Here is a 24,920-nt window from a genome sequence, read left to right as displayed (position 1 = left end):
GCGCGTAATCCTTGAAGAAATTATTATAATCGATACATTCCTTGGGGCAATTGTGTAATTGATCAACGCCGCATTAAAACAAAATTGATTTACACAGATTGCTTGCTATTTTGTCATTAAGTTCATGCACTTAAAACTATGATAATTTTTCCAAAAAAATGTAATGTTAATTACATTCAAATTTATGTTAATCCAATCTATACAAATATTATCCTATTACTTTATCATTAGATATTATTAACTATAGTTTCATAATTGAAATACTCTTTATACTTAAAGGTTATCTCATTATTTGCTCAGAGTCCACAGTATAACAAACATAAGCTAGTAAATAGACAACCAGTATAAATCGAGTGTTCGAGCACTTTATGGTCTGATTATTACCATGTTATCACGTACGTTCTTTAGATGTTGGGATAAGATTCATTTGAATGATAGGAGAAAATTATACATCACGCTGAAAAAATTCTTCAAAAATCGATGCATAGTAAGTTCAGACGTTCGCCTTTATTTCGCATAAACAATTTCGACTTATCATGATATAGCGAGCGGCATATCAATGATTGAGAGAGAAAATTAGAACAGATCACATGACCACGTCATGTGACCGCACACATGACGTAATATTTCACGACGTAAATAAAATATAGATAAAAATAGGTGTTGTCATCATCATTGCGATATCTGAGAACAACAGCCCACAATTCTTTGAATTTAATTGAAATATTGTCAGTTATCTTACGATTTGTTTATGTGAGTATATTGTTGCATTCTTCTTGTAAAGTAATCGTAATCTAACGGTTAGAGAGATGAATGAAAAAGGATAACATAATTTCATTTTTCAGGGACGGTGAAAATTGAATTCATGTGTGGCCGTGGTCTGGGAGCCGGGAGTGGGACGGCAGTGCTGTGGGCGGGCGCGGGGACGGCATGTACGGTACGCGCGGGGAAAGTATGGATCGTACTCGTCGTACTATTAGTACCGAATTCTTTTCATGAATTCAGTCGTATCTAATGTAGTCATATCGAACCCAATATTCTCATGAAATTCACCAAACTTTCACCATTAAAGGACAAGTCCACCCCAACACAAAGTTGACTTGAATAAAAAGAGAAAAATTCAAAAAGCATAACACTGAAAATTTCATCAAAATCGGATATAAAAATACTAAAATAAGAAAGTTATGACATTTTGAAATTTCACTTAATTTCACAAAACAGTTATCTGCACATCCTGGTCGGTATGCAAATGAGGAGACTGATGATGTCATCCACTCACTATTTCTTTTGTATTTTATTAAATGAAATATGAAATATTCTAATTTGCTCCTCGTCGTTGTCAAGTGAAACAACCATTAATTCCTCCCTGAACATGTGGAATAAGCACTGTTTAATACTATATGGTACAGTCAAGTTGGTCCTTTTTGTCAAATCTGTAAAAAATGAAATATTGACTATTGTATAATTCAAACAATAAAAAACAAAAGAAATAGTGAGTGAGGGACATCATCGTCTGTCTCATTTCCATGTCACTGAGTTGTGTATATCACTATTTTGTGAAAAATAAGCGAAAGTTTAAAATGTCATAACTCTCTTATTTTACATCCGATTTTGATGAAATTTTCAGCGTTAATTTATGCTAGCTTGATTTTTCTCATTTTATTCAAATCAACATTTTTCTGGAGTGGACTTTACCTTTAATACACAAATACCTAACGTTGAATGCTAAAAAATATAGATCTAGATCTAAATAGACATGATAGATCTATGAAAAAAAAATTGCCGTAATTGTTTTTCTTTTTTATTAATTAACTTAGAATTAGATCTTGTAATAATGATATCACTTATCAGCTTCAAATCGGACCTCACTTCGCATGTGAAATGTTTTGGTCAGTCAATAAAATGGTATCTCATAGATTCTACCAAACGTGTGTTTCTATGGGAAAAGTTTAGCAAACAACAAAATCACTGATGAGCTATTTTTAGTTTTACAATATTTTATTATTTTTAGAATATTATAACAAATTTGAAAACATATTTTTGACAATTTTTCATCATCTTTCTAATTCTGTATTTTAAGTTCCTTTTGGCTTTGGAAGGATGTTACAAAGTTTTGAGTGTATGAAATTATTGTCTGATGTGTATGATGTGCGCGTTCGGTAATACAAGGCCGGTCGGTATAAATACAATCACTCACTATAAGTGGGTATCATGGTTATGGGCAGCGCAGCTCAGGCTTGGTGTGCAGCTTGGGGGTAGACAGCAACGTCTGCCATTATTTTATCAATGCTGAATTTTTGAATAATGGAGCAGGAATAACAATAAAATGTCAGTCCCCTGTAGGCTGTCTGTTACTCTGTCAGCTGCTAGCTGCCTATCAATAAATTTCAGTGTTCCCGCTGACTAGGCCATCTCTGACTCTGATCTAGATTTAGAAATCGTCTCTATCGAAACTTGTTAAATTTGAAAGTTAGCCTTCACTTCATGTCTTCAGACTTGTCAGTCTCTATCTCACTGTAGATCTGTCTGTAATGTTAGCTGATGGTGTTTCTCCGAGCTAGATGTGTATGATGAGAAACAAAAAAGTATTTAAAAAAAAACATTGTTCAAAAAGCTCCTAAAAAGTAACATTAACAAACAGAATTGCTTAAAATAAACCTAAATCTGCACTTAAAATTCAAACTCTAACATTAATCGAAAAGTGATCGCCTATCAAAGTAACAACAATTTTCAGACCAGATTCAGACTTTTTGGAACAAAGGGAAAGTCCACATCAACAAATATTTAATTTGATTAAAAAAAAGCTGAAAATTTGTTCAAACCAGATGAAAAAAAAAGAAATTTATGACATTTTGAAACTTTTTTTATTTTCACGATAACAATCACAACTGCAAATGAGAAAGTCGATGATGTCACTCATTACATTCTTTTGTATTTTATTGTTTGAATTATACAGTATTTTTGCAGGCTTGACAATTAGAAGAAATGCTTTATTAAATCAAAACAGCAATGACTATTCCACTCGGGACAGTGCGTTATCAGCACTGATTTGTGTGATCATTATTTGTGGAAAGGACTTCAATTTAAAGACAAAATACTAAAAGATATTAAGCAACTATTTGGGACTGTTCTTGTTTCTATCATTTTAAAATGTTCATTCATTGTGTAATTACATGTAAATGTTTCCGATGTATTTCATTATGCAAGTAAATCTTTTTCCAAGTACAATTTTGCATTTCAGACCATGATACATATGTAGAAACATAATCAAGATATCATCATTGTTGTATTATGTTCAAGTCATATGATCTTTGATTTTTTACTTTGCACTTTGACTTTCATGCTCCCCCCCTAAAGATATGAGAGTTGTGTTCTCATATTTCATCCGCTCTTCACATGTAATTTTCCAGATATTCACCATCTTCTTTATTTTCATTTTAGAAGTGAATTGGGACATCTGCATTTTGAACATGGCAACAAGTGCAGTTGCAGCAAATCACCATGTTGTGAAAGCTGGCTGGATGCAGAGAGAGAGTAAGTTAGTCCATCTGGGCCATTTTCTTATTTATAGCCTTATTTGATTTCGATCACATTCTGGTCTTCAAATTGGCAATATTGATGTATTTGTTTAATTTATTATTGCTTTATTTTGTGTTCTGGTCTAGTTACTTGAGGCTGAGCCCTACATAGACACATCAGAGCTGCAGCATGTGATACAGGCTTTATATAGCCAATACAAACTCACCTGGGGGCCGTTTCATAAAGCTGTTCGTAAGATAAGAGCGACTTTAAGAACAACTGGTGATCCTTTCTTGTGGTAAATAATGTTCACCAGTATGTATTCATTGGTGATTATTTAGCGCATAAGAAAGGTTCACCAGTCGTTCTTAAAGTCGCTCTTAACTTACGAACAGCTTTATGAAACACCCACCTGGTCTATCTCTTTAACAAATAACATAAATTCTTGTGAAAGTTACCATTATGATAACTTTGCATCCAATGGTTACTTGTCTGGAATCCTTGATTTTGATTGGTTGGTGATCAGTGTTATCATGATAGGTACCATTGGATGGCAATCATTATAGTAACTTTTATGCGATGGGGCCCTGTAGCTATATTTTTGGTGACACAACATTTGCTCCTGGCTTTATTTCATCTCAGGTGTAGGATTAGGATTAGTGCTGCAATAGGGTCTTATGTTAATGTCTTTTAGTTTAGGATACGGTATAGTGTTAAATCCAGGGTTGTACATATAGTTTCCATACGATAAGTGTGGAATTTATAGTTCAGAGGAATTGCTGTCAGAGCAAAAGTTTTCGAATCATATTTTTTCCTTGCTTGGGAGAATGTTTCCCCTCAACGCTGTCGCTTGTGGCAAAATATACTCCCTGAGGAAAATACAACTAATTCAAGAAAATAAAATTACCCCTAGGTAGGCATTATCTGAATAAAATCACATAGGTTATGCAGATTCAAATCAGTGATAGTTCAATATGCCATCATATGATCAAAGCTGAAAGGATCACATTTGTTATATAATCTACGTTTTGATGTCACCTCTGGGAATAATTTTCCTGGTATCGCATCGCAATTCGCTCCACATTTTTTAAAGACTGCTACGATGTATTCATAAAGTCTTTTGTATAGCATATTTTTACATAGGACTGTAGGTCTGTAGCCTACATTATTTAGTTGGGAGCTTTTCTCTTCTGACCAAAAATGCCATTCAAATTTGTTAAGCAAAATTATTCCCTGCACCTCAACGAATATAACTTCGTTGTATTGCTAATGGCGGTGGTATATTCACTTAGGTGACATCACTCCTGCTGAAAGTTGTGTAGTTACAGTAGGTAGTTTACTTGATGTACATGCTAGTATGTACGCGTCGATTTCATGAAGCATGTGCTTAGTGCTTACTGCATTTTTCTATTATACATTTTTCTGTTATGATGGATCAGAGTTGCAGCAAGCATTGTGAGTTTATCATAAAGCCATATCATATTGTAGAGGTGTTGTGGCTCAGTGGGTAAGTCTCCGGACTTTGAACCACAAGGTCCGGGGCTCAAACCCCACCGCAGCAATCGCGTCCTTTGGCAAGGCGTTTATCTACATTTTCCACTCTCCACCCAGGTGTAGTAAATGGGTACCCGGTAGGAAGGAATTCCTTGAATGCTCGAGCGTCCGATCAGGATAGCCATGCTAAAGCCGGGGTAATAGTATGCAGTGCTTAGAAACATTTGTATTGAGCGCTATATGTTGCATATTATTATTAGTATTATTATTATCATTAATGCATACTCTGCTTGTGAATCTACATAGATTGTGCAACAGATATTGCCTGGTCTATCTGTTTAATGTATAGCCTAATATTTAAAGTCTCATCCGAAAATATATTTTTTCCTTGGAAGAATATTTTCCCTTAGCACTGCAGGCTTCAGGCAAATATAATCCCTTTTGAAAATACAACTCCATCAGGGAATTGAAATTACACCTACATAGGCAATGTCTGTATTATACACAACATCAACCTCAAGTTGTTTTTCACATTCTCTCGTTCTCTTTATTTAGGTGATGTATTGAGAAGATGGAAGAGTTGTTACTGTATCTTGAAGACGAACGGTATGCTTTCGTATTTCAACGATGAGAAGCAGAATGACCTACAAGGACAAATCAACCTCTCCAGGGACTGCTTTGTCTTGAAGGTTTGTTAGATATATCCACTTGGTCTACTGTCAGATGGTCTAATTCGTAGATCTGGTCTTATTCTCAGACCGGCTAACACAATCGTGGCTAAATCCACTTGTTCTACTATAAATTTGGTCTAATCACAATTTGATCCAACCAACTTACTTGGTCAAATGATCATTTGAGTCTAATGCCTACATGTAGATCAGTTTGGTCTAATTACAAGTTGGTCCAGTCATGAATACTTACTTGGTCAAATGATCATTTGAGTGTAATGCCTAGATCTTCTTATTCTCAGACCAGCTAACACCATCTTGGCTAAACCCACTTGATCCACATCAATTTTGTCTAATTGAAATAAAGGATGTACAATAAAGAGCAAGATAAGACAGAATGACATGTGGGTCAAGATTCATGAAAGAAAAATTCTTCTGTTGCCCGTAAGAATATGAACACTCGCATGCCATTCGCTAAGACTAACATGGACCAGATGCAGTTAATAAAAAGAAAATAATGATTAAGTTTGACACCTTAATGAGCATTTCCCTCGGACCCTGGCAAATTGGATTAAAGTCATCAGAATTTTTGGATTTTGACTTATCTCACTGTCCGAAATATTTAAATCTTCTTCTTTTTTCCTCAACTTTGAGAGGTGATAAATATTATTAATGTCTTACTTTGTACTACATTCAGATTGCACGTGATGTGACTGGTGTGACGCCTCCGTCCAGCCACGATATACTGGGCTTGATTGAAATCCGTACCAGTCAGGCAAATACAATCTTCTGTGCGGATTCGGCCGACGATGCCCAGACTTGGAAACTTGTGTTTGATGATGTCATCAGAGCTAATGTAAGTTTAATTAGGATTTTTGGAATAAGTGTAAAACAAAGGGAGCGAGTTAGCTCGGTCGGTAAAGCGTCTGTCTATTGAACCAAAGGTCGTGGGTTCGAGTCCACCCCGGGTGGATGACTGAAGCCTGTGTTATGTATACACATGTTCCTCCCCTGTTCCATAGATGCAGGCTATGTTACAGTGGAAAACACACTGTCCCTTGGATAGGATGTCAAATGGAGGCCCTGTGTAGAGGAGAGTCACCACCTTTGCACATTAAGAACTCACTGCACTATTCATATAAGAGTAGGGGGAAACCCCGGTGAAGTGGTCCACCTGCATCCCCCATACAGTTTATCGGGAGGAGAGACCTACAGGTCAAAGTGATTCATTTTGCTTTTTCACCTCCCAGACCCAGGCACAGGTGATGCCGATCAAATAATAATAATCTTTGATTCTTATTATATGATTGACCATTAAAGAATGATACCCTGGTATTTACCACTGGTCATTAAGTATACTGTTAATGCACATCATTGAGGGCAATAGTAAGAATTATACGTGTATGCATTAGGTACCTTTCGAACAGTTCTCACTGGGCTTGGACTGTTTGAAAGGTAAGAAGTGTGTGTAATTTGCCCAAGCAAAATGGTATGTATTATATGTGTAGTGAGGTATTGGTGTGGGAACCTTGTAATTTGATAAACCATCCTCACCTCAAGATCATGACTGGTCACTATATGTTACTCATAACCGCTCATCATTTGTAAAGCGATGCATTAGGCAAAATCATTGACTGGTCACATGGGTATGCACAACCAATCATTTCATTAAGATTCACTTGGTCTCATAATAATTTCAATGAAGTAATATATACAGTGTCAAGTCCACTCTGTAGAGTGCTCAAGGCGCTAATTTGATAATAGGCCCAGGACTGTTGAAGCATATGAATGCAGTAACATTTGAAAAAAAATAGAACTATTTTTGAAATCATACATCACTTATTTCGTTTTGAAGGATAAACTGCTGATATTGGAAATGACATGACTTTCTTTTTTATTCATGAAATATGTTTTTGTTACTTCTACCAACAATGTCATGTTTAAAGGCCACCGCACACCTTACGACTGTTCACGATCCGATTTTGGAACAAATCGCATTTTGCTTATTTTCTGAAAATGTGAATGGAACATATCATTTTATTTGAGGTTGAAATCAATTGAAAGAATACTAATATAACCATTTTGAAAGATTGCAAGCTTTTATTTTTGAGTAAAGGCCAAATTATTTTCAAATCGTAGTCAACCGTACGACTGCTATGACGTCATTACGACTAGATATTGAATTCGCTTTTATTCTAAGGAGGATGATAGCATAGTCACAGATTTGAACATAGGTATTCGTACGATGATTTAGAATATTACACAGTAAGATATTCCAAGTCTCAATATTAGCATCAAATTCTACTACATTTTATTCTGAAATCGAGTCGCCGACCAGTCGTAAGGTGTGCGGTGGCCTTAAGAGATAGATATTCTCTATTATATATCTAATTGAGATTGTTGATTGTCAATTGTACATTTATTTAATATTTTTCAGTGGGCGGCCCCCAATGCCCCGCAAAGACAGCAACCACCCGTATTCATCAACGGCACTGTTCCTCCACCCTGCTACGCAGCTGGACCCGCCCCTATCCCTCCCCAAGTCGTATCGGTCAACCCTCCCCCAGTGTATGCCGTCAACCCTCCCCCAGTGTATGCCGTCAACCCCTCCCCAGTGACTGTCATCAATCCCGGGTCCACTTCCAGGGTGACCTCTACAACCTACTATCCCAATGGTCAGTCGGTCACTCACATCCAAAGAGGTGGTCTGGGGACCTGTTACCCTGTGCAGCAGACCGTCTACACGTACCCTGGTCAGACCATCGTCCCAAGTAGCAATGGAACAGTGACCACATATCATGTCCCAAATCAGAGTAAGTACAATTATTTGGATTTTAAACCCCATTTGGGACTGTAATTAAAGCCTTTATTTGATAATTGTTTATTCTTCAAATTGGCGATGTTAATATATTTCTATCATTGATGCATTTTTCTCTTTTAAAGTAATGTAAATATATCATTAATGAACAAAGATTGACTTTAAGAAAGGTTATATATTTACAAAATATTTATTTTTCTAACAAGTTGCCAATTTATGGATATTAGTGTTATTTTCCACTTTGATATATTTAGCATTGTACAAAAGATACTGATGTAATAAAATTGGCTTTGTATGTTTATAATTTTTTTACTCTTTCTCATTATTATTTTTTAATTACTTTTAAGAATCTACATCAAAAGTGAGTGGGTGAAACCACAAAATGTGGTTTTACTTTATGCCAAATGGGTGAAGTACATAAATACAGTACTGGATCCATGGATGATTGCACCACAGTACATTTCCTCATAGAGTGGTCCAATTACACATTGGATATAAAAAGTAGAGACTACAGTGGTATGATGGATTTGATGCAGAGTAACATGATTTTGGTTTTATGCTTGGCTGAACAAGGAAAAACTTCCCTGGCCCATATTCTGAAGTCGGGTTTAACTTGAACTCAGGTTTAAAGTTGTGGTTTAAGTATGGATAGCCAATTGTTACATAAATCACTAGCAGTAGATATATCATATTTCAGCTCATTTGGCTCTCAAATCATTCATAATTGTCTAGGAAGTATAAATAGATGATTGTCTTCACCATTGATGAATCAGGAAAGAGCACAGTAAACATGAATTTAAGAAACATACAACTTAATAAATATTTTGACACTTTTGGCTTCCCATAATTTTAGCACGGAGTTAGACCATGGTCTAAGTTAAACCTGACTTCAGAATACGGCCCCCTGAATTGTATTATATTGCCTATTGGTGACTATTGTTGTTATTTCAATTTCAAAAGGTGTTTTAACTAAAGGACAATTATGATGCTTAGGTTTTGGATCCATCCACTATTTGAAAACATCAATAAATACATGATTGCCACTGGCGGATCCAGGGGCACATCCGGCCTGTGCCCCCCCCCCCCCTTTGAGAAGGAAAATTAAAATTTGTAACTGTAAAAATGCCATTAAAACAGAAGTGTGACCCCCCCCCCCCCTTTTGAAAGTGAAGCCTTTTTTTTTTTTGCTTGTCAAATTTTTCCTTGGAAAAATGTCCCCCCCCCCCCCCTTGGAAAATCCTGGATCTGCTCCTGATGATTGCTATGGAAATATACTTTCTTTGGAAAAGTAATTGAGTACTATCTCAAACTCCCATCCATGTATTAGATTGTTCTTCTTTTTTAATTGTTTATACAAGTACATGTACATATGTATTCTCTATATTTTGAAATGCCAAATGAAATAATGTTATTAAAGTGCTACCTTTGTAAGAGTATGAACTTCATCCATGTAGTATTTTTTTAATATTCATTCATCTGTGCTTTATTTTAAAGTTCAAAATTATTAACAACATTCCTTTTTCTTTGTTTCATTTACAGCCACCACCCAAGTGTATCGAACCAGATACTACTAAGGTTCCTTCATCTTCAAACACTTAATTCCATCCATGGTAATAAATTTTATTTTTATTTTTTCCCCCCATTTCATTTTAAAAGTAAAAATGTGTGGATGCATTCACAATAAGCATCATCCACATTTGTTGGTTTTTGAAAAGCTCTAAATATGATCATTAAAGGTCATGTCGACACCAACAACAAGTTTATACGAATATAGATGACAATTTCCTTTGCACACTCTTATTTACAAACTACATATTTTTTTGTGTTCTATAGTTCAATATTTAAAATTTTTCATCCCCTCTCCCCAAAAAGGTGCTAAAACTTTGTTTGGCCTTTTATGAGGCATGTAAACCTGTCATTTGTATGTACCTTCTTGCAAAATGGAGAATTTGTTTTAAAAAATCTTGAATATTTGGTGATGTTTCTTGAGTGATATTGATTTTACTTCGTAGTTCTTATACTCTTCTCTTGTTTTCCCTATCATGCTGTGTGTATCCACTACACAGGTCAACTTTGTCATTCTTGATCAGGGGTGCATCACACAAACCTTAGCAATCATCGTTGAACACTTTTTTTACGATTGATTGCATTGACTACAATGTACAAATAATCGTGAAAATCAAGCATGCGATTAATCGCTAACCTTTGTGTTACGGGACCCAGATAAGAACGTGTATGCCAGCCATAAACCTCATGGAAAAACTCAGTATGATGCCCAGCAAGACTTGCCCCGTTGTCCCAGTTGCTATCGTGTACTGTAAAGGTTTACAGAAGGTCATTCCTTGACTCCATTTCCTACAGTAATTCTTTCTAATCATCATGTTTTATGTGAATACATGAAGGAATTGAAGTGACTCAACGGAATTGTTTCTTTCAAATTCTCTCACAGCATATCTTGATAGGGTGCTCAATCTAGGACAGACAGAGGAGTCCCACTCCCTCGAGCCCCCCTAAAAAATTATAAAATAAATGAATAGATAGAATACAAATGAATAAAGAATTATTATTATCAATAACAAATGTATAAATATTTTTTAAAATAATGAAAAATAAAGATTAAAATAAAAATTTTCAATATTTCCTCTTTTGAGGACTTAAAAAAACAACTAATGTGCATCTTTTCTATTTGTATGAACTTTAACCTGCACCTTGTTCCAAGATGTACCCCCCCCCCCTCCTTCCCTCAGTGAAACCGGCCTATACTCTTGTACATGCCTGTAATTTGTTATTTAATCAGATTTCTCCATCGTCTGTGCAAAATGAATAAAAACATATATTTTTGCAATATTTTTTTCTTAATTTTAAGCTTTGATGTCGGTATCAATAGAATTCAAATCATGATTGAATGAAATGCTCTTCAATATATGGTATATTGAGAATTGTAAAACGAACTAATATATACTTGAATCTAATCATCTTTAATCCCAATACGTTCTTGTTCATAAACTTTTAGATCTAACGTAATTTAAGAACTTGTGAGCTAAGGCACGAATTGTCCTTAACCAAAGATTACTGCAGCTAAAATCCATAATATTCTGTTTCTTTGTTCCCATAGTACTACTAATGAATACGTAATATATTATTTTGTTTCTGTATATAGTTTCAAAAATATATAAACTTAGACTCGAATATAGATTTATTGTTTGACATTTCTTAACTGAAATTAGATACTTGCTTTCCAGATGGCAACTAAATAATATTTTAAGCATTGGATTATATTTCAATTAATAGTGAGTAATCACTGTATCATTTCATGTGTGATATGTGTAATAACAACTACCCTCATCTGTATATGTGTATGTACATTATATCTGTATTCACTATTAAATTGATCAAATTACTTTTTTAATTGGTGGAGATTAACATTCCTTTTAGCTTAATCTTTGTCTATTAAATCAGAGATTGATTGTGCCTTTCACAGACGAATGAAATGATGTATGGTCTTTACTGTTATGGAGAATATACTCGCATGGGATTCTTTTGAATATTTAGAATCGTGTGTGATTACATGTCATGTGTGATTATGTGATTATGCCATGTGTGATTATCTCATGTCTTTAATTGTGTAAGTGCTTACTGTTAACCATTTTAATTTTAAAAGATAATGTTGACATATAAAAATCTATTTGAACATCACATGTTTAGAAATTGTAAGATTAGACTGCTAAATGAAATTTTAGAAAGATTTGATGTATTATTTTCTGAACTTCACTGTATTTCAAATGATTCCAACTCTAACTCATATGCATGTATTGGATTTTTAAGAACTGAAGTTGTACCCTCACCCGAGCCCCACTCCCTTTAAAAAGTGGCAAGATACGCATCTCTGTGCATTGTAAGACTCTGATCAGTAAGTGCATTATTTGCCCCCCCCCCCCCACCCTATGGGGGGGGGGGGTCACTCCTCAAATACTGATGTTTTCCATGCTCATCTAAAACACTTCTTAATTGTGATAAAAATTGTGTAATATTGTGATATACCCTTTCTGGTGGAAGTTCTGATGAATTATCATCATTTTACCCTATTTCGCAAAACTTAGAATGAATACTGAAAAAGTATGCTGATTTGTTTATTGACCACCACCCCCCCCCCCCCATCCCCCGCCTTTGCCATATGGACCAAAATTGTCAGCGATATCCCTCTCCGTATTTGTCGTAACATTCATCTTGCCATCCATGATGTGTAAAAGCAACTCTTGATTGTTAAAATTGTGAATAACCTTGTACATCTGATAATTACTCTTCATTCCTATTGCTTCCAAACATTGTGAAGTCTTTATCTGGTAGAAGTACATTCATAATCCTTCATTAAATAGATTTTTGATTGACAAAGAAACAAAGTTTGACTGTACAAAGAGATGAGGAAAACTCTTGACTTGAGTACTGTCATGATTCAGTTTCAATGTTTTACACTTCATCAAGTTTTCTTCATCAGTTTGTATATTCCCATTATACATATAGGCCTATGTGAGAATAAAGGATTTGATTGTAAATGTAAATGCATATTTTTGTAGTCTAGGATGTTCAGAGGTACAGTGATCTTATTAAATGTTTTAATATTGTAAATTAGAGTCTGTGCATATTTTTTTTGTTAAAATGTTAACACTTCTGTCAAATGCAACACAATGGAAAGTTAACTGAGATAGACATGAGTGAGAGTGTTCTATGACATTTGCTCGGGCGACAATTGCTCCACTGTAAATTCCACATACTAATAAAATGACCAATTTTAACCCTGGGGTAAGACTAATAGCCTATCCTAAACCTAGTGGGATGACACACCCCTATTACAACCCCAACCCTAATCATATATCTTACATGAAATAAAGCTTGGAGCAATCGTCGCTGGAGCGATTGTCGTGTCACCGAGTGAGATAGACTCTAATACAGGAGAGGTTTATTTCCAAGTGGTCTAATGCCAATTCATCCAATTACCAACTCGTCTACCATCAGTTCATCCACTATCCACATGGGCTAATTGCAGTTTCGTCCACTCACCACTTTGTCTAATAACCAGTTGATCAATAGCCATTTAGTCCATATACCATTTGATCTAATTGGACTAAGTGTTAATTGGGCAATATGAATTAGAATGGGTATTAGACCAACTGGTTACGAGACGAGATGGTCATAGACGTACTGGTGATTAGACAAAGTGATTATTGGACCAAATGGCCGTTAGACGGAATGGCAGACTAAATGAAGGTCGACCATGTGATGAGTGGATGAGTTGGCAATATACGAATCAGCACTTTACCACAGGAGAGAGGAGGATTTGGAGAGAGATGAAATGAATGTACAGGGGAAAATGATCTCTCCGTTGTGAATGGTTAATTCGGAAGAAAAGTATATTAAAAAGGTCTGTTACAAAGGATTGTTTTTGAGGGGAACGTTTCATGAACATTGTCATCTGAAAACTTTCCTTGATTTTGATTGGCTGAGATGCACTGTTACTATGGCAACAGATAAAACAGGACTTGTCAGATAAAATATCTGACAAGTCCTTTCATGAAACACTCCCCCGATGCCCCAACGTTCACATCTTTGTCTCCCCCTTCTTTTCCTTTTATTATCTCGCTTCCCTCATTGCTTTCTTTCTCTCTCAATAAACATCCTCTCGATAAATTGCACTCTTGATTTGTCCCGAGATTCCCATCTCTCTTTACCCCCCCCCCCCCCCCGCTCTTACTTTCTCTCTATATCTCCCTCCCTCCCCCTCTCTTTCTAATTAATCATTCTCAAGCAGCAAACACTAGCAAAGCTCCCTTCAAAAATATTCTTGCATACCCAATATATCTGCAAAAAAAAAATCAATTTATGAAGAAAAAAAAATTTCCATTGACTGCCAGATTCTTGGAAGGACCCTGTGCTATGAATGACATGGACACACCTCTTTAATATGCTAATAAAAAATACACAAACATATTGGTGAGTTTTATCTTGATTTACTTTCCCTAATTACAAACAGATAACATACAGAGTTTACTATTCTTGACAAGAATATATCCTAGATAGAGTGTCCGAGCAGGTCTGGTTTTCATACAGCTGTTCATAAATTACAAGCAAATTTACTAACAACTGGTGAATCTTTCTTGTGGTAAAATGATCTCTGGTAGATTTTAATTGGAGTGGACTTAGATCCCAAGAAAGGGTCACCAGTCATTCGTAAAGTCACTTGTAACTTAAGAACAGCTTTATGAAACACCCACCAGAGCGATACAAGATTTAACCCATTGCCTTCTGAAATCACTAAGCTATGTACAAAGTGCATGAGAATTGAATCATTCAGTAGTCAATGATAAATTATCATTCATTAATAGAATAAGAGTGATAACATAGAATAAGATAATTACAGGTAACTCTGCCCGAGTCAATTTTCAATTAGTCAAATATTTGCCGAAGTCGAAGGAATTTTTAGACAAGATTATTTAAAACGTGTTATATTCTTTTTTCTATTCAAACAGATTTCTATGGTCAAAAAAGATTTGACTAAGGCAGAGTTACCTGTACTTGAAATGAACTGAAACACAAGTTCACTATTACAAATATACATAATGCACTAAATAAAGAAAAGACTATACACTTTTTACATTAAACTTGGCCAGTTTTACCTTCTGCTTCTTTGTTATAGTTGAGAAAATGTCAAAACTAGCGGTCAACAATCGCAGGCCTACATATATGTGGCCAGGTGAACATGTAGTGGATATGTGTGTCTGTGTTGACTGTTGAGTGTCAAAGCAATGTTTACACTATGAAACCATGGCAATCTCAGATGGTAACCCTTCTTTCTCTTCCTGCAATGACATTTCTATCTTTATGTCCAGGGGTCGGGCACCATGCAACGGCTCTCTCATGGTAAAGATCCGAAGCAAAATGTAATATTTTCACTTTAAACCGATGGTGTTACCTGTGGAAAATGGTGAACAAAGCTCAGATGGTAAACCTTTCTCCTCCTCCAAAGACAGTTCTATCTTCATGTCCAGGGGTTGGGCACCAAGCAACACGTCTCTCCTGGTCAAGGTCTGATTAAAATTTTCTATATAAATGCATGTCACCAGCTATTAGAAAAAGGTGTGCAAATCTCTGATGTTGTTCCTCCTTTGCCCACCATTGTTGGGCACCATCAAAAGATGTTTCATGACAAAAAGCAAAGCATTAATGCACCGTCCAATTGAGTTCTCACACTCGTGTGCCTTGGTTAGTGTATGTATTTCTCCAGGAATCTCTTGTGGAATTCTGACCGGAGGGTATCGTTGATGAACTTCTTCTCCTTCTTGTCGTCCTCCCCCCTGGCACAGTTCTTGAAGACCACATCGTCATCCCACCTGGTATATTAGAGACCATAACAACAAATATCTGGTGATTTCAAGTAATATTTACAGACATCAAACTTATGCAGAAATTCTGAAAAAGGGTTTAATCAAGAAGAAGGTACAACCACCCCCCCCCCCACCCAAAAAATGTTTTGTTAAGCATAATAAAAATAAGTGTTAATACATGTACATGTAAGTAAAGATTGCCATGTACACACCAACAGAAAATCACCTTTGTGGATTCGCGCCTTATAGTTTAACCACTCTATGTTCCAATAACAATAGAAAGAAACCAACCTGATTTCTCATTAAAAATTTGTGTAAAATTAAAACTTCTCCTTAATTCACACAAACACATAATTTTCCACCTAATGATTAAGAAGAATTATTTCATATTCATCAATTGTAAGCTGGAAATTTAACTGAAAACCATAGTGGTTTTGAATTTATTTGACCAAGACATTTGTATAGAGTTTTATCTCTCTCATCTCAAAGAATGGTTTCATTATCTCACTCACCAGCATCATTTATTGCAGAATGAAAAATAAAGAAAGAGAATAATCACTGACCTTCTCTTGACCTTGAAGTCCGATTTCTGTGATGACATGAGAGGATTGCCGCTCAGAATGTTTTCTGTTCTTATCCTCTCCTCTTCGACTTTCTTTTCTTGCTCCTGAGATGTAACATAAGACAGAGATACATGATTCATCACAGTAACATCAACCTTATACTATTAGAATTAGAAACAAGTTTTCATTACATTGTAATTGGTCATGTTAATAATAATACTAATTATGATCATAACCATAATAAAAAACGTAATCATTATCTCAATCGCAATCATAATTATAATCATGATCATGATTATATCCATAATCATAATAATCAAAATCAGATTATAATCATATCTATAAATCATAATCACAATCACAATAATATAATCATAATTATTAGAGAGAAAGCTAACAGAGTATGCTATACAAAAGAACTAGCAAAGTGACAGTTCTCTTTAATAAAAATTAAATGTTTACAAGTATTTACATTGATTTACTTTGGGGTTTTTTTATACCCATTTTTATACATTGATCAATATTGTCATCACCATCTACATCATAACCATCATCATCATCATCACATCATCATCACGCAATCATCATCATCATAATCATGTCTTTTTCTCAATCAAGTATGGTCATTATCATGACAAATAAAGGGCTTGAAAATAACCATCGTGTTTTTACTAACCTTTCTTGAATTTTCCTGAACTCTTTCTTTCTTGATTTTGTTTAGTTCAGCAAGAAGTTCAGCTGTCTCGTCATCACTGTCGTCAGATGCATCCTACGTAAAAAAAAAATGCACACATAAGCAAAATCAATTTTAAACAGATAACTGATCAAGAGAGCATTTCATCAACATTCGCCATCTGACATATCAGAAATTTCCTTAGTTCTGATTGGATGAGAAGCACAGGTGTCTGACTGTTACTATGGTAACCACAAGACAAACCTTGTCAGATAAAACATCAAACATGCCCCTTCTTCAAACACTCCTGGTAATTAAAGAGGAACACCGTTTATCACAGTGAATTTTTTTTTCTCCATATCTTCTAGTCTAGGGTGGTTTATTACACATTTATCCCATTTATGTATTAAGATCAAAATTAACTGAAAAACAAAATTAAAAAATCATCATTCATTTCCAATAAAACTTGTCATTATGTGGCTTAGGATATTTTTATGCTTCTTTTTATTTCCCCATTTGTGGTAAAATATAGAAATGTGCACTATAGGGCCTTGCCCTAATGTATTGAAATTTAAGGCCTGGTTAAGCTTCCTCACTGAATAGGCAATGAAAAAATATGTAATCATTCCACACACCAAGACAATGATAAATGTATTTTTATACATCAACATGTAAAATATGACCTATACTCACATCATCATCATTATCAAGAGGATCATCTGCATCCAGATTAGCGGCTGGTATCTGTTCTAACCTTGGTCTCTTGGTGCTACTGCTACTAGACGACTCTGAAAGAACAATGCAGATTACTTGCATGATTGCGGAAGATTGCTAGGGGGCTGTTTCACAATACATGTAATTAAAGTGTGACTTAAAACCCTTTAATATGGCTGGTGTGAAGTATCCATCACTGCAATGGTCAGATCATGCCGAGTCTAAAACAATGAAAGTAGATTTCTTGCATGATTGTCAAAGATTGCCACGGGCTGATTTATCAAAGTTTAACATTTTAACATTTACTCTTAAAATCAAATGGCTGAGGTATGTAATGCATCCCCACACTGGCCAGAACATAATGAGTCTGAAATAACAAAGCAATTCATTTTAAAATCAATATCTACTCACCCCTTCCCCTATCGCTCCTCTTCTCCCGGGCTGCACGCTCTCTATCCTCAAGATCTTTGCGGAAGTCGCGGCTGCGGAGCTCATCGCTCGTGTCCTGACCAGGTTGTCTGTAAGAATTAAAGTCAAGTGAGAAAACATACCAGCAACAATCTACCTTGATGCATCTAGCAATATTCAACAAAATCATCAATTCTCCCAGATAGCACCCCAAAAATCACAAATTGAGAAAAGAGATAAAAGGACTTTTTAGTTAGGCTGCAGTGGGGTCTATATTCAAATGTGGATATAGGATAATCAGCTAGTATCCTACAGCTTTATCTCACTTTTTTGTCATTCACAGATTTATTCAATGGACCTCCACTGTCTGTAGATTAAACTAGAGATGCTCGGCGGGTCGCGCGGCCGAGCACATGTATCCCCCGAACCCACCGCGTCATCCGTCATTGCGATATATAGAGCTCACACAGATATTCGACAAATAAATACAATTGTCATGGCGACAATGACCCTGCCCACATTTTGCCTGTGGGTACCAAATTTGATGACAATAATATGACGTAGCAGCATGACTCTGCAGAACCTAAAATATTGTCCAGTATCATGTGTTGGGGAATACAATTATAGAGTAATCTGGAAATATTTTATAAACCTAACCCTAAGACCCCCCAAAATGATAGGCATCTTCGCTTCACCTTCTAATATTGCTTCTGAGTGCCAACTGTTATTTTCCACAAAAATATGGTTACCATGGCAACCAAGTCTCCACCCACTCCAAAATCATTAGGCGGCTTTGCTTTACCATAATGGACCTTCATGACAAATCAGAAGATAATTGGAGAAGAAATGCAGCCAATAGAGCACTCACATGGAAATAGCTGCTATTTCCACAAAAAACTCGTTACCATGGCAATGATGTCTTCGCCCACACCAAAATCAATAGGCGACTTTGCTTTACGATAATGGACCTTCATGCCACATCTGAAGATGATCGGAGAAGAAATGCAGCTGTTAGAGCGCTTACAAGGACATCTCTGCTATTTCCACAAAAACTTGTTACCATGGCAACGATGTCTCTGCCCACACCAAAATCGATAGGCGGCTTCGCGATACCACACTCAACCTTCATGCTACATTTGAAGATGATCGGAGAAGAAATGCAGCTGATAGAGCGCTCACAAGGACATCTCTGCTATTTCCACAAAAACTTGTTACCATGGCAACGATGTATCTGCCCACACCAAAATCAATATGCGGCTTTGCTTTACCACACTCAACCTTCATGCTACATTTGAAGATGATCGGAGAAGAAATGCAGCTGGTAGAGCGCTCACAAGGACATCTCTGCTATTTCCAAAAAAACTTGTTTCCATGGCAACGATGTCTCCGCCCACACCAAAATCGATAGGCTTCTTCGCTATACCATACTCAACCTTCATGCCAAATTTTAGAAAATACACTCATATCTAACTCGATACAGTGTACAGACACTTAGGCCATGAGAAGTAAGGTATTAGATTTGCATCCGAAAATTTTTCAAATGGCATGAGGCTTATTATTCATTATCTAGCGCTAGCGGCCGTGTACATTTTGCTTATTACATGACGTCATCCCAGCCACTGCATGCCGAGAGCCAATTTATGAATGAAAATATAGTAAGCATGCGCATTGCATTGCAAGCCTTCCATAGCCCCACACAGTATTCCACCAAAACAAGTGTGCAATTCTCTATCACCTCGTACCAAAATCGACCTAGAATTTCACTTTCCTATATTTTATATGAATTATGAAAGGTATTCTCGGAAGATCTATTTTCTCACCGATACCGCACAGGTAAGTGAATTTCGATTACTTCTTGCTTTTCGGTCAAAATCTTACGAATTAGCGTCGATATGGCATCGGGTTCGTTGGAGTTTGTAGAGTCTATCGCAACGTGTACAAAGTCAATTGATTTCCGGGTTTGGGAGCGTCGCGTGAATATGCATGAAATTACTGAGTTTCAATAATTTTTGATCGATACTGGAGCGATCCGATCACGAACCAAGACCATTTCCCGCGAAGACCATGTGACCGGATATCGTTATCGCTTTCGATACTTTCGCACGCAGTCCGAAGGAATTATTTTGGCGACCACGTAGTCATGACGTGTTCTGCGCGATTGGCCAATCAGCGATCTCCGATTCGCTTAGCCGAGACAGTCTATCCGTTGTACACAGTCTATGGACAATTTGCCACAGCTAGCTTGCTGTGCGAAGATCGAAGGTGCGCTGCAGTGCTATACCGTATGCACGTAGTAAGTGCGTATTTACTGCCCTGCGATGATTTGGAAATTGTAATTTCGTAATTTCGTGAGTAAGTAAATGATTTTTTTTTTTAATAATGAAATTTTCGTGCGGGTGGTTTTGGAGCATGCGGGCGGTGGACGCAAATCTAAAACTTTCATTCTCTTGGCTTTACCTGTATTTCAACTTTGTATGCCCTGGGAGATCACGACTGGAATACTGCTTGGATAGAGCACTCAAATCCCCTTCTCCTTTCCCACTGCCTCCCTTTGCTGGGTTGAACGTTGGTCGTGCTGCTGTTGTCATCTTCGGCTATCTATCCTTCCTTCGTCGACTACTGAATTTGATATCAGAGAAAACATGTAATCTGGTTACACTAGAAGCAGAGATTAACCAAGTAAACACAAAACATTTTCAGAAAGTTTTAAAAAATAAAATGTCTTCAAATTCTTTAGGCACTTTGAAAACAGCAAACTTACATGCTACAAGGGGCGGTTACAAAAAAGTTGCAAGCAAAGAAAAAGGTCTCCAAATAAGTAAAATGTGATACCAACCTAATTCATGGCATTTGAACCTCCATCTGATACAATTATCTTACCTTACCAAAACTTGTACACATGTGACATGCAATACATATTTAGACAGATAGAATCTAATCATAATTTTTTTTTAAATCGGACTAAAATTGTATAAGAGTAACAAATTTCAGGCATTTCATGTGACGACCTAAAAATGCAGCCTTTCTCGTCAAAATCCCTGAATCGTGTGTAAACATAAAGTGAATGGATCATTGACATTGGTAGACCAAAAGCTTCAGTCTCTGTATTTTGGTTGTTCCGCTGAACTACGTTGGCTCCACTCACCATACATAAATGGGTAAATGGGGATTACAGTAAAATGTCAGAAATTGTTGAATAAATCCCCAGAAACGACGGTTATTCCTGTCTATGACATTGGGTGCAGTGCGCGCACGCAGGCATTTGTTTTGTACTTCAGTTAACTTCAAGTCAAACTGAAATTTAAAAAGAAATGACTGGCCAAGGTTTTTTCCAAGAAAATCACATATTTCTCTCACACTTTTTATGAATTGTTTGGCAGACATACGGTAGGTGACATGACACCAATTTCAATGTATGGGACTGTAAATGATTTTTTTTCGTGATCTGATACCAAGCAGGGAGTCATTAAATGGATCAAGCCAAGGTAATGCAGGTGTTATATTTCTGTACAATTGCGGGAACATATGTGGGAGGTAATGCATTCATACATGTAGAGAGGGTTATGAATCTATGAAACGAGAAGCATAAAGAATAATTAAATCTATAATTTAGTTGTGAAACTCCACTTACCCAAACTAAACAAAAACGCAATTTCGCAAGTCTGGCTATAATCGAGTCGCGATTGGCGCCATCTACAGGTAAAAATGTGAAGTACAAATTTCGACAAAACGGAAATACCGTGGATATCACAAGAAGAAGAAAGCTAGAAGACATTTTTTTTACTTTTCAAAGTAAATTTTATTTACAATAAAAAAAATTTTACAAATAAAAAATATGTTATCAATGTTGCGCTTTACACTTACAGTGATCGCATTTCAACCACTAATTACGGGTAACATGTAAAACAACAATTAAGCATGCATCGATCGTTAAAAAAAAGTAAGCATAATAGTTACAGGCATTGATTATAAGAACAAGAAACTGTGATGCCACCTGGCACGAGTGGAGGGCAAATAGGACTCAAATATAAGAGCCGCTAAAAAAGAGGGAGATATATGTACAACTATCAATGCATAAAAAAATCAATAATATTAATGCAAAATATACATACTTAGATTAACCATCATCTAAAATGAAAAGTTGTTATAAGACTTTTTTTTCAAAAGCCAAATTGTTCTGTACTTTAAGAAAAAGGAGAATATTTCACCGGGAAAAAGAGAAAAGGGAGAAGGAGTGAAAGGGGAAAGGGAAAGGAAGAAAAAAAGAGGAAAGGGGGAAACTAAGGGAAAGGGAAACGGCCAGGTGAAAAGACTAAGGGACAGGGAGAAAGAACATAAATAGGGAAAATGGAAGGAAAGCGGGAAAAGGAAGGTGAAAAGAAAGTTCAAAATATCCTGAAATACTAATATATTAGCATGATTAGCAAGAGAGGGATATAAAATAAAAATTTAAGATATGACTCAATGATACGGGCAAGAATGGCGGGAAAATGGGAGAAAGAGACAAAAATAAACGGGAAATGAAGGTAGACCCAAAATGGCTAAATTGGAAAATCAGAATATGAAGAAAATGAACAAGATAAAAGAAAGAAAAGAATTTAATAAAACGACCGGGCTGCCGAGAATAGAAAAATATTGAGAACGGGAAGAAAGGTGGATGGCGTCTATATGAGCATGCTAAATTTAATGCAATATGGTCGCAATCAGGACAAAAAAAATAATACTAAGGGCTAGTTATTAAATCCCTCTATGTCCTATAACCTAAGTAAAGCTTTATGCTGGGTATCGAAAAAAGCCTCATAATGTTTGCTATTTGGCTATAGATTTCCAAAGCTACTATCACATAATTAGAATTTCATTTCAAAATCATTTGAAAAGGCCAAATTTGCTATGCTGTGCTGCCTCAAAATATTTAGTATATTATCCGCAACTGCGTTGAAGTTATGTGTTTTTATGTGTATATACCCGCGATTTGATAAAAAAGGTAGCCATCTGCAATGTTTAAAAACATCATGGTAGAATTATCCTTAATATTAATAATCGGTCACATGTTTCTATTGACTCAATTCATGAAATAATGGAATGGCAAACCCTGAAGTCTAGGCAAAACTTTCATATTCAAACAATGATGTTTAAGATCCTCCATGATTTGGCTCCCAAATATCTAACAAAATACATATTTTACACCTCAAGACCTTACCATTTTCGAAAAAATAATTTGTGCCTCCCCAAACCCAGAACTAATTATTGCAAACGCACATTTTTCTATAGGGGGACTAAGTTGTTTAACAGTATCCCAAATAATATTCGTAATTGTATGACCTTAAATTCTTTTAGATCAGCGTTGTCACATTTGAGACATTGATTTCTTTTTTTTGGGGGGGTGGGGTAGTGGGGTAGGAGTAAGCAAACTGATAGTGATTTTTTTTTTCTCTCTCCTTTCCTTTTCTTTCTTCCTTCATTTCCCTCTTTTGTCTTTTCTTTTCTGTTCTCATTTTCCGCTCCCTATATGACTCTCTTTTTACTTGGTCCCCATGGAAGACCAGCCGCACATATAATTGGTGCAGCTGAATATGGGTTATCCAACCGTCTCCTGTCTTAAGTTTGATCTTTTAACTTTCTTAACATGTTTCAATCAATCATTTTTTTTTCTTTTCTTTTTTTTAATCAATGTTTAGAATTCATTTCATTATGTATGTGTATGTTACTCCTTGTATCTCTTGTTTATATATTGTTATGTATTTTTTATGACGGAAATAAAACAAACAAACAAACAAACGAGGTTCCGCCGCGGCGGCGGCCCCAGACATAGTGACGGACCAAGGGGGAGGCACGGGGGGGGGGGGTATTTGCCTTCAATGAGTTGGCCCCCCACTTGCTCCCCCCCCCAAAAAAAAAAAAGTAGAATGTTGTCTAAAGCTGCAAAGTGCTCGATCAAAACAGCTTTTTCGTTCTTTATATTTTAAAAACTTTCTTATCCATTCACTGTATATAGCTCAATTGTCAACATAAATCTTTCAGGCCATAAAAGTATATAAAATTAAAATTTTCGCTCGCGCTACTTGATCTCAGTAACTGTTGACTGAGATCATTTACATGGGGCTTAAAAGTCCAGTGTTCAAGTCAATATGCTCCTCGCGACTAGAGTTTTTTAGCACTGAGATGATACACATCCTGCGTATTCATAATTTTCATAAATCAAAATCAAATTATTGTTTAGTAAGATAGCCATTCAGTTCATGATATTATAAAGTGCTTCGTCCAGTTATCATCTCAGGATACCAAAAATTATCAGCTCGTGCGCTTCGCGCTTGCATTATTTATTTGGTGAGATATCATCTTCATGACCCAATGCAAACAGCTATATACAGTCCCTTTTAAAGCCAGGGCCTGCATTGAAAACAATCAGCTCACGCTTCTCGCTCGATTTTGTGAAATATAGGCAAAAAATCGTGTTGCCCCCCCCCCCCCCCACCAATGCCACACTGCCCCAAACTCTGATCCGCACAGCACTGGCCCCCAAAGGTTCTGCAACCGAGAAAAAAAAAAAGATGAAAGGAAAGGATAGGAAGATTTAAAATAAATTATGATGCTATTTTCTGAATACCATGGGCGGTATCAATCAAAATCAAAGTTAGATTCATGAAAGGGTGGGTTTTTTTCTCGCTATAGCTCGCTTCGCTC

General features: G+C 36.1%; 2 protein-coding genes across 3 annotated transcripts; one reads left to right on the top strand and one right to left on the bottom strand.

The window, feature by feature from the left end:
• Nucleotides 1-298: 298 nt before the first annotated feature.
• Nucleotides 299-13,125, top strand: LOC135156933 (pleckstrin homology domain-containing family B member 2-like). The gene is made up of 7 exons (XM_064110907.1): nucleotides 299-753; nucleotides 3,442-3,534; nucleotides 5,569-5,702; nucleotides 6,379-6,537; nucleotides 8,119-8,494; nucleotides 10,039-10,109; nucleotides 10,566-13,125. Exons 2-6 carry the CDS (start codon nucleotides 3,471-3,473, stop codon nucleotides 10,071-10,073), a joined length of 768 nt encoding a protein of 255 aa, XP_063966977.1. The 5' UTR covers nucleotides 299-753; nucleotides 3,442-3,470; the 3' UTR covers nucleotides 10,074-10,109; nucleotides 10,566-13,125.
• Nucleotides 13,126-14,488: 1,363 nt separating this feature from the next.
• Nucleotides 14,489-22,212, bottom strand: LOC135156997 (protein CWC15 homolog). 2 transcript variants are annotated; one of them, XM_064111276.1, is made up of 7 exons: nucleotides 22,101-22,212; nucleotides 20,694-20,855; nucleotides 18,240-18,346; nucleotides 17,808-17,902; nucleotides 17,118-17,210; nucleotides 16,442-16,545; nucleotides 14,489-15,884 (listed from the first exon to the last, which is right to left on the bottom strand). In XM_064111276.1, exons 2-7 carry the CDS (start codon nucleotides 20,822-20,824, stop codon nucleotides 15,758-15,760), a joined length of 657 nt encoding a protein of 218 aa, XP_063967346.1. In that variant the 5' UTR covers nucleotides 20,825-20,855; nucleotides 22,101-22,212; the 3' UTR covers nucleotides 14,489-15,757. The 2 variants fall into 2 exon arrangements, with proteins under 2 accessions (XP_063967346.1, XP_063967345.1); XM_064111275.1 differs by lacking the exon at nucleotides 22,101-22,212 and adding an exon at nucleotides 21,868-21,955.
• Between the last annotated feature and the right edge of the window lie 2,708 nt (nucleotides 22,213-24,920).

This window comes from Lytechinus pictus, chromosome 16, assembly GCF_037042905.1.
Source record: "Lytechinus pictus isolate F3 Inbred chromosome 16, Lp3.0, whole genome shotgun sequence".
NCBI classification, from domain to species: domain Eukaryota; kingdom Metazoa; phylum Echinodermata; class Echinoidea; order Temnopleuroida; family Toxopneustidae; genus Lytechinus; species Lytechinus pictus.
The sequence above is the reverse complement of the archived record's forward strand: the minus strand, read 5'-3'. Positions and strand labels throughout refer to the sequence as shown.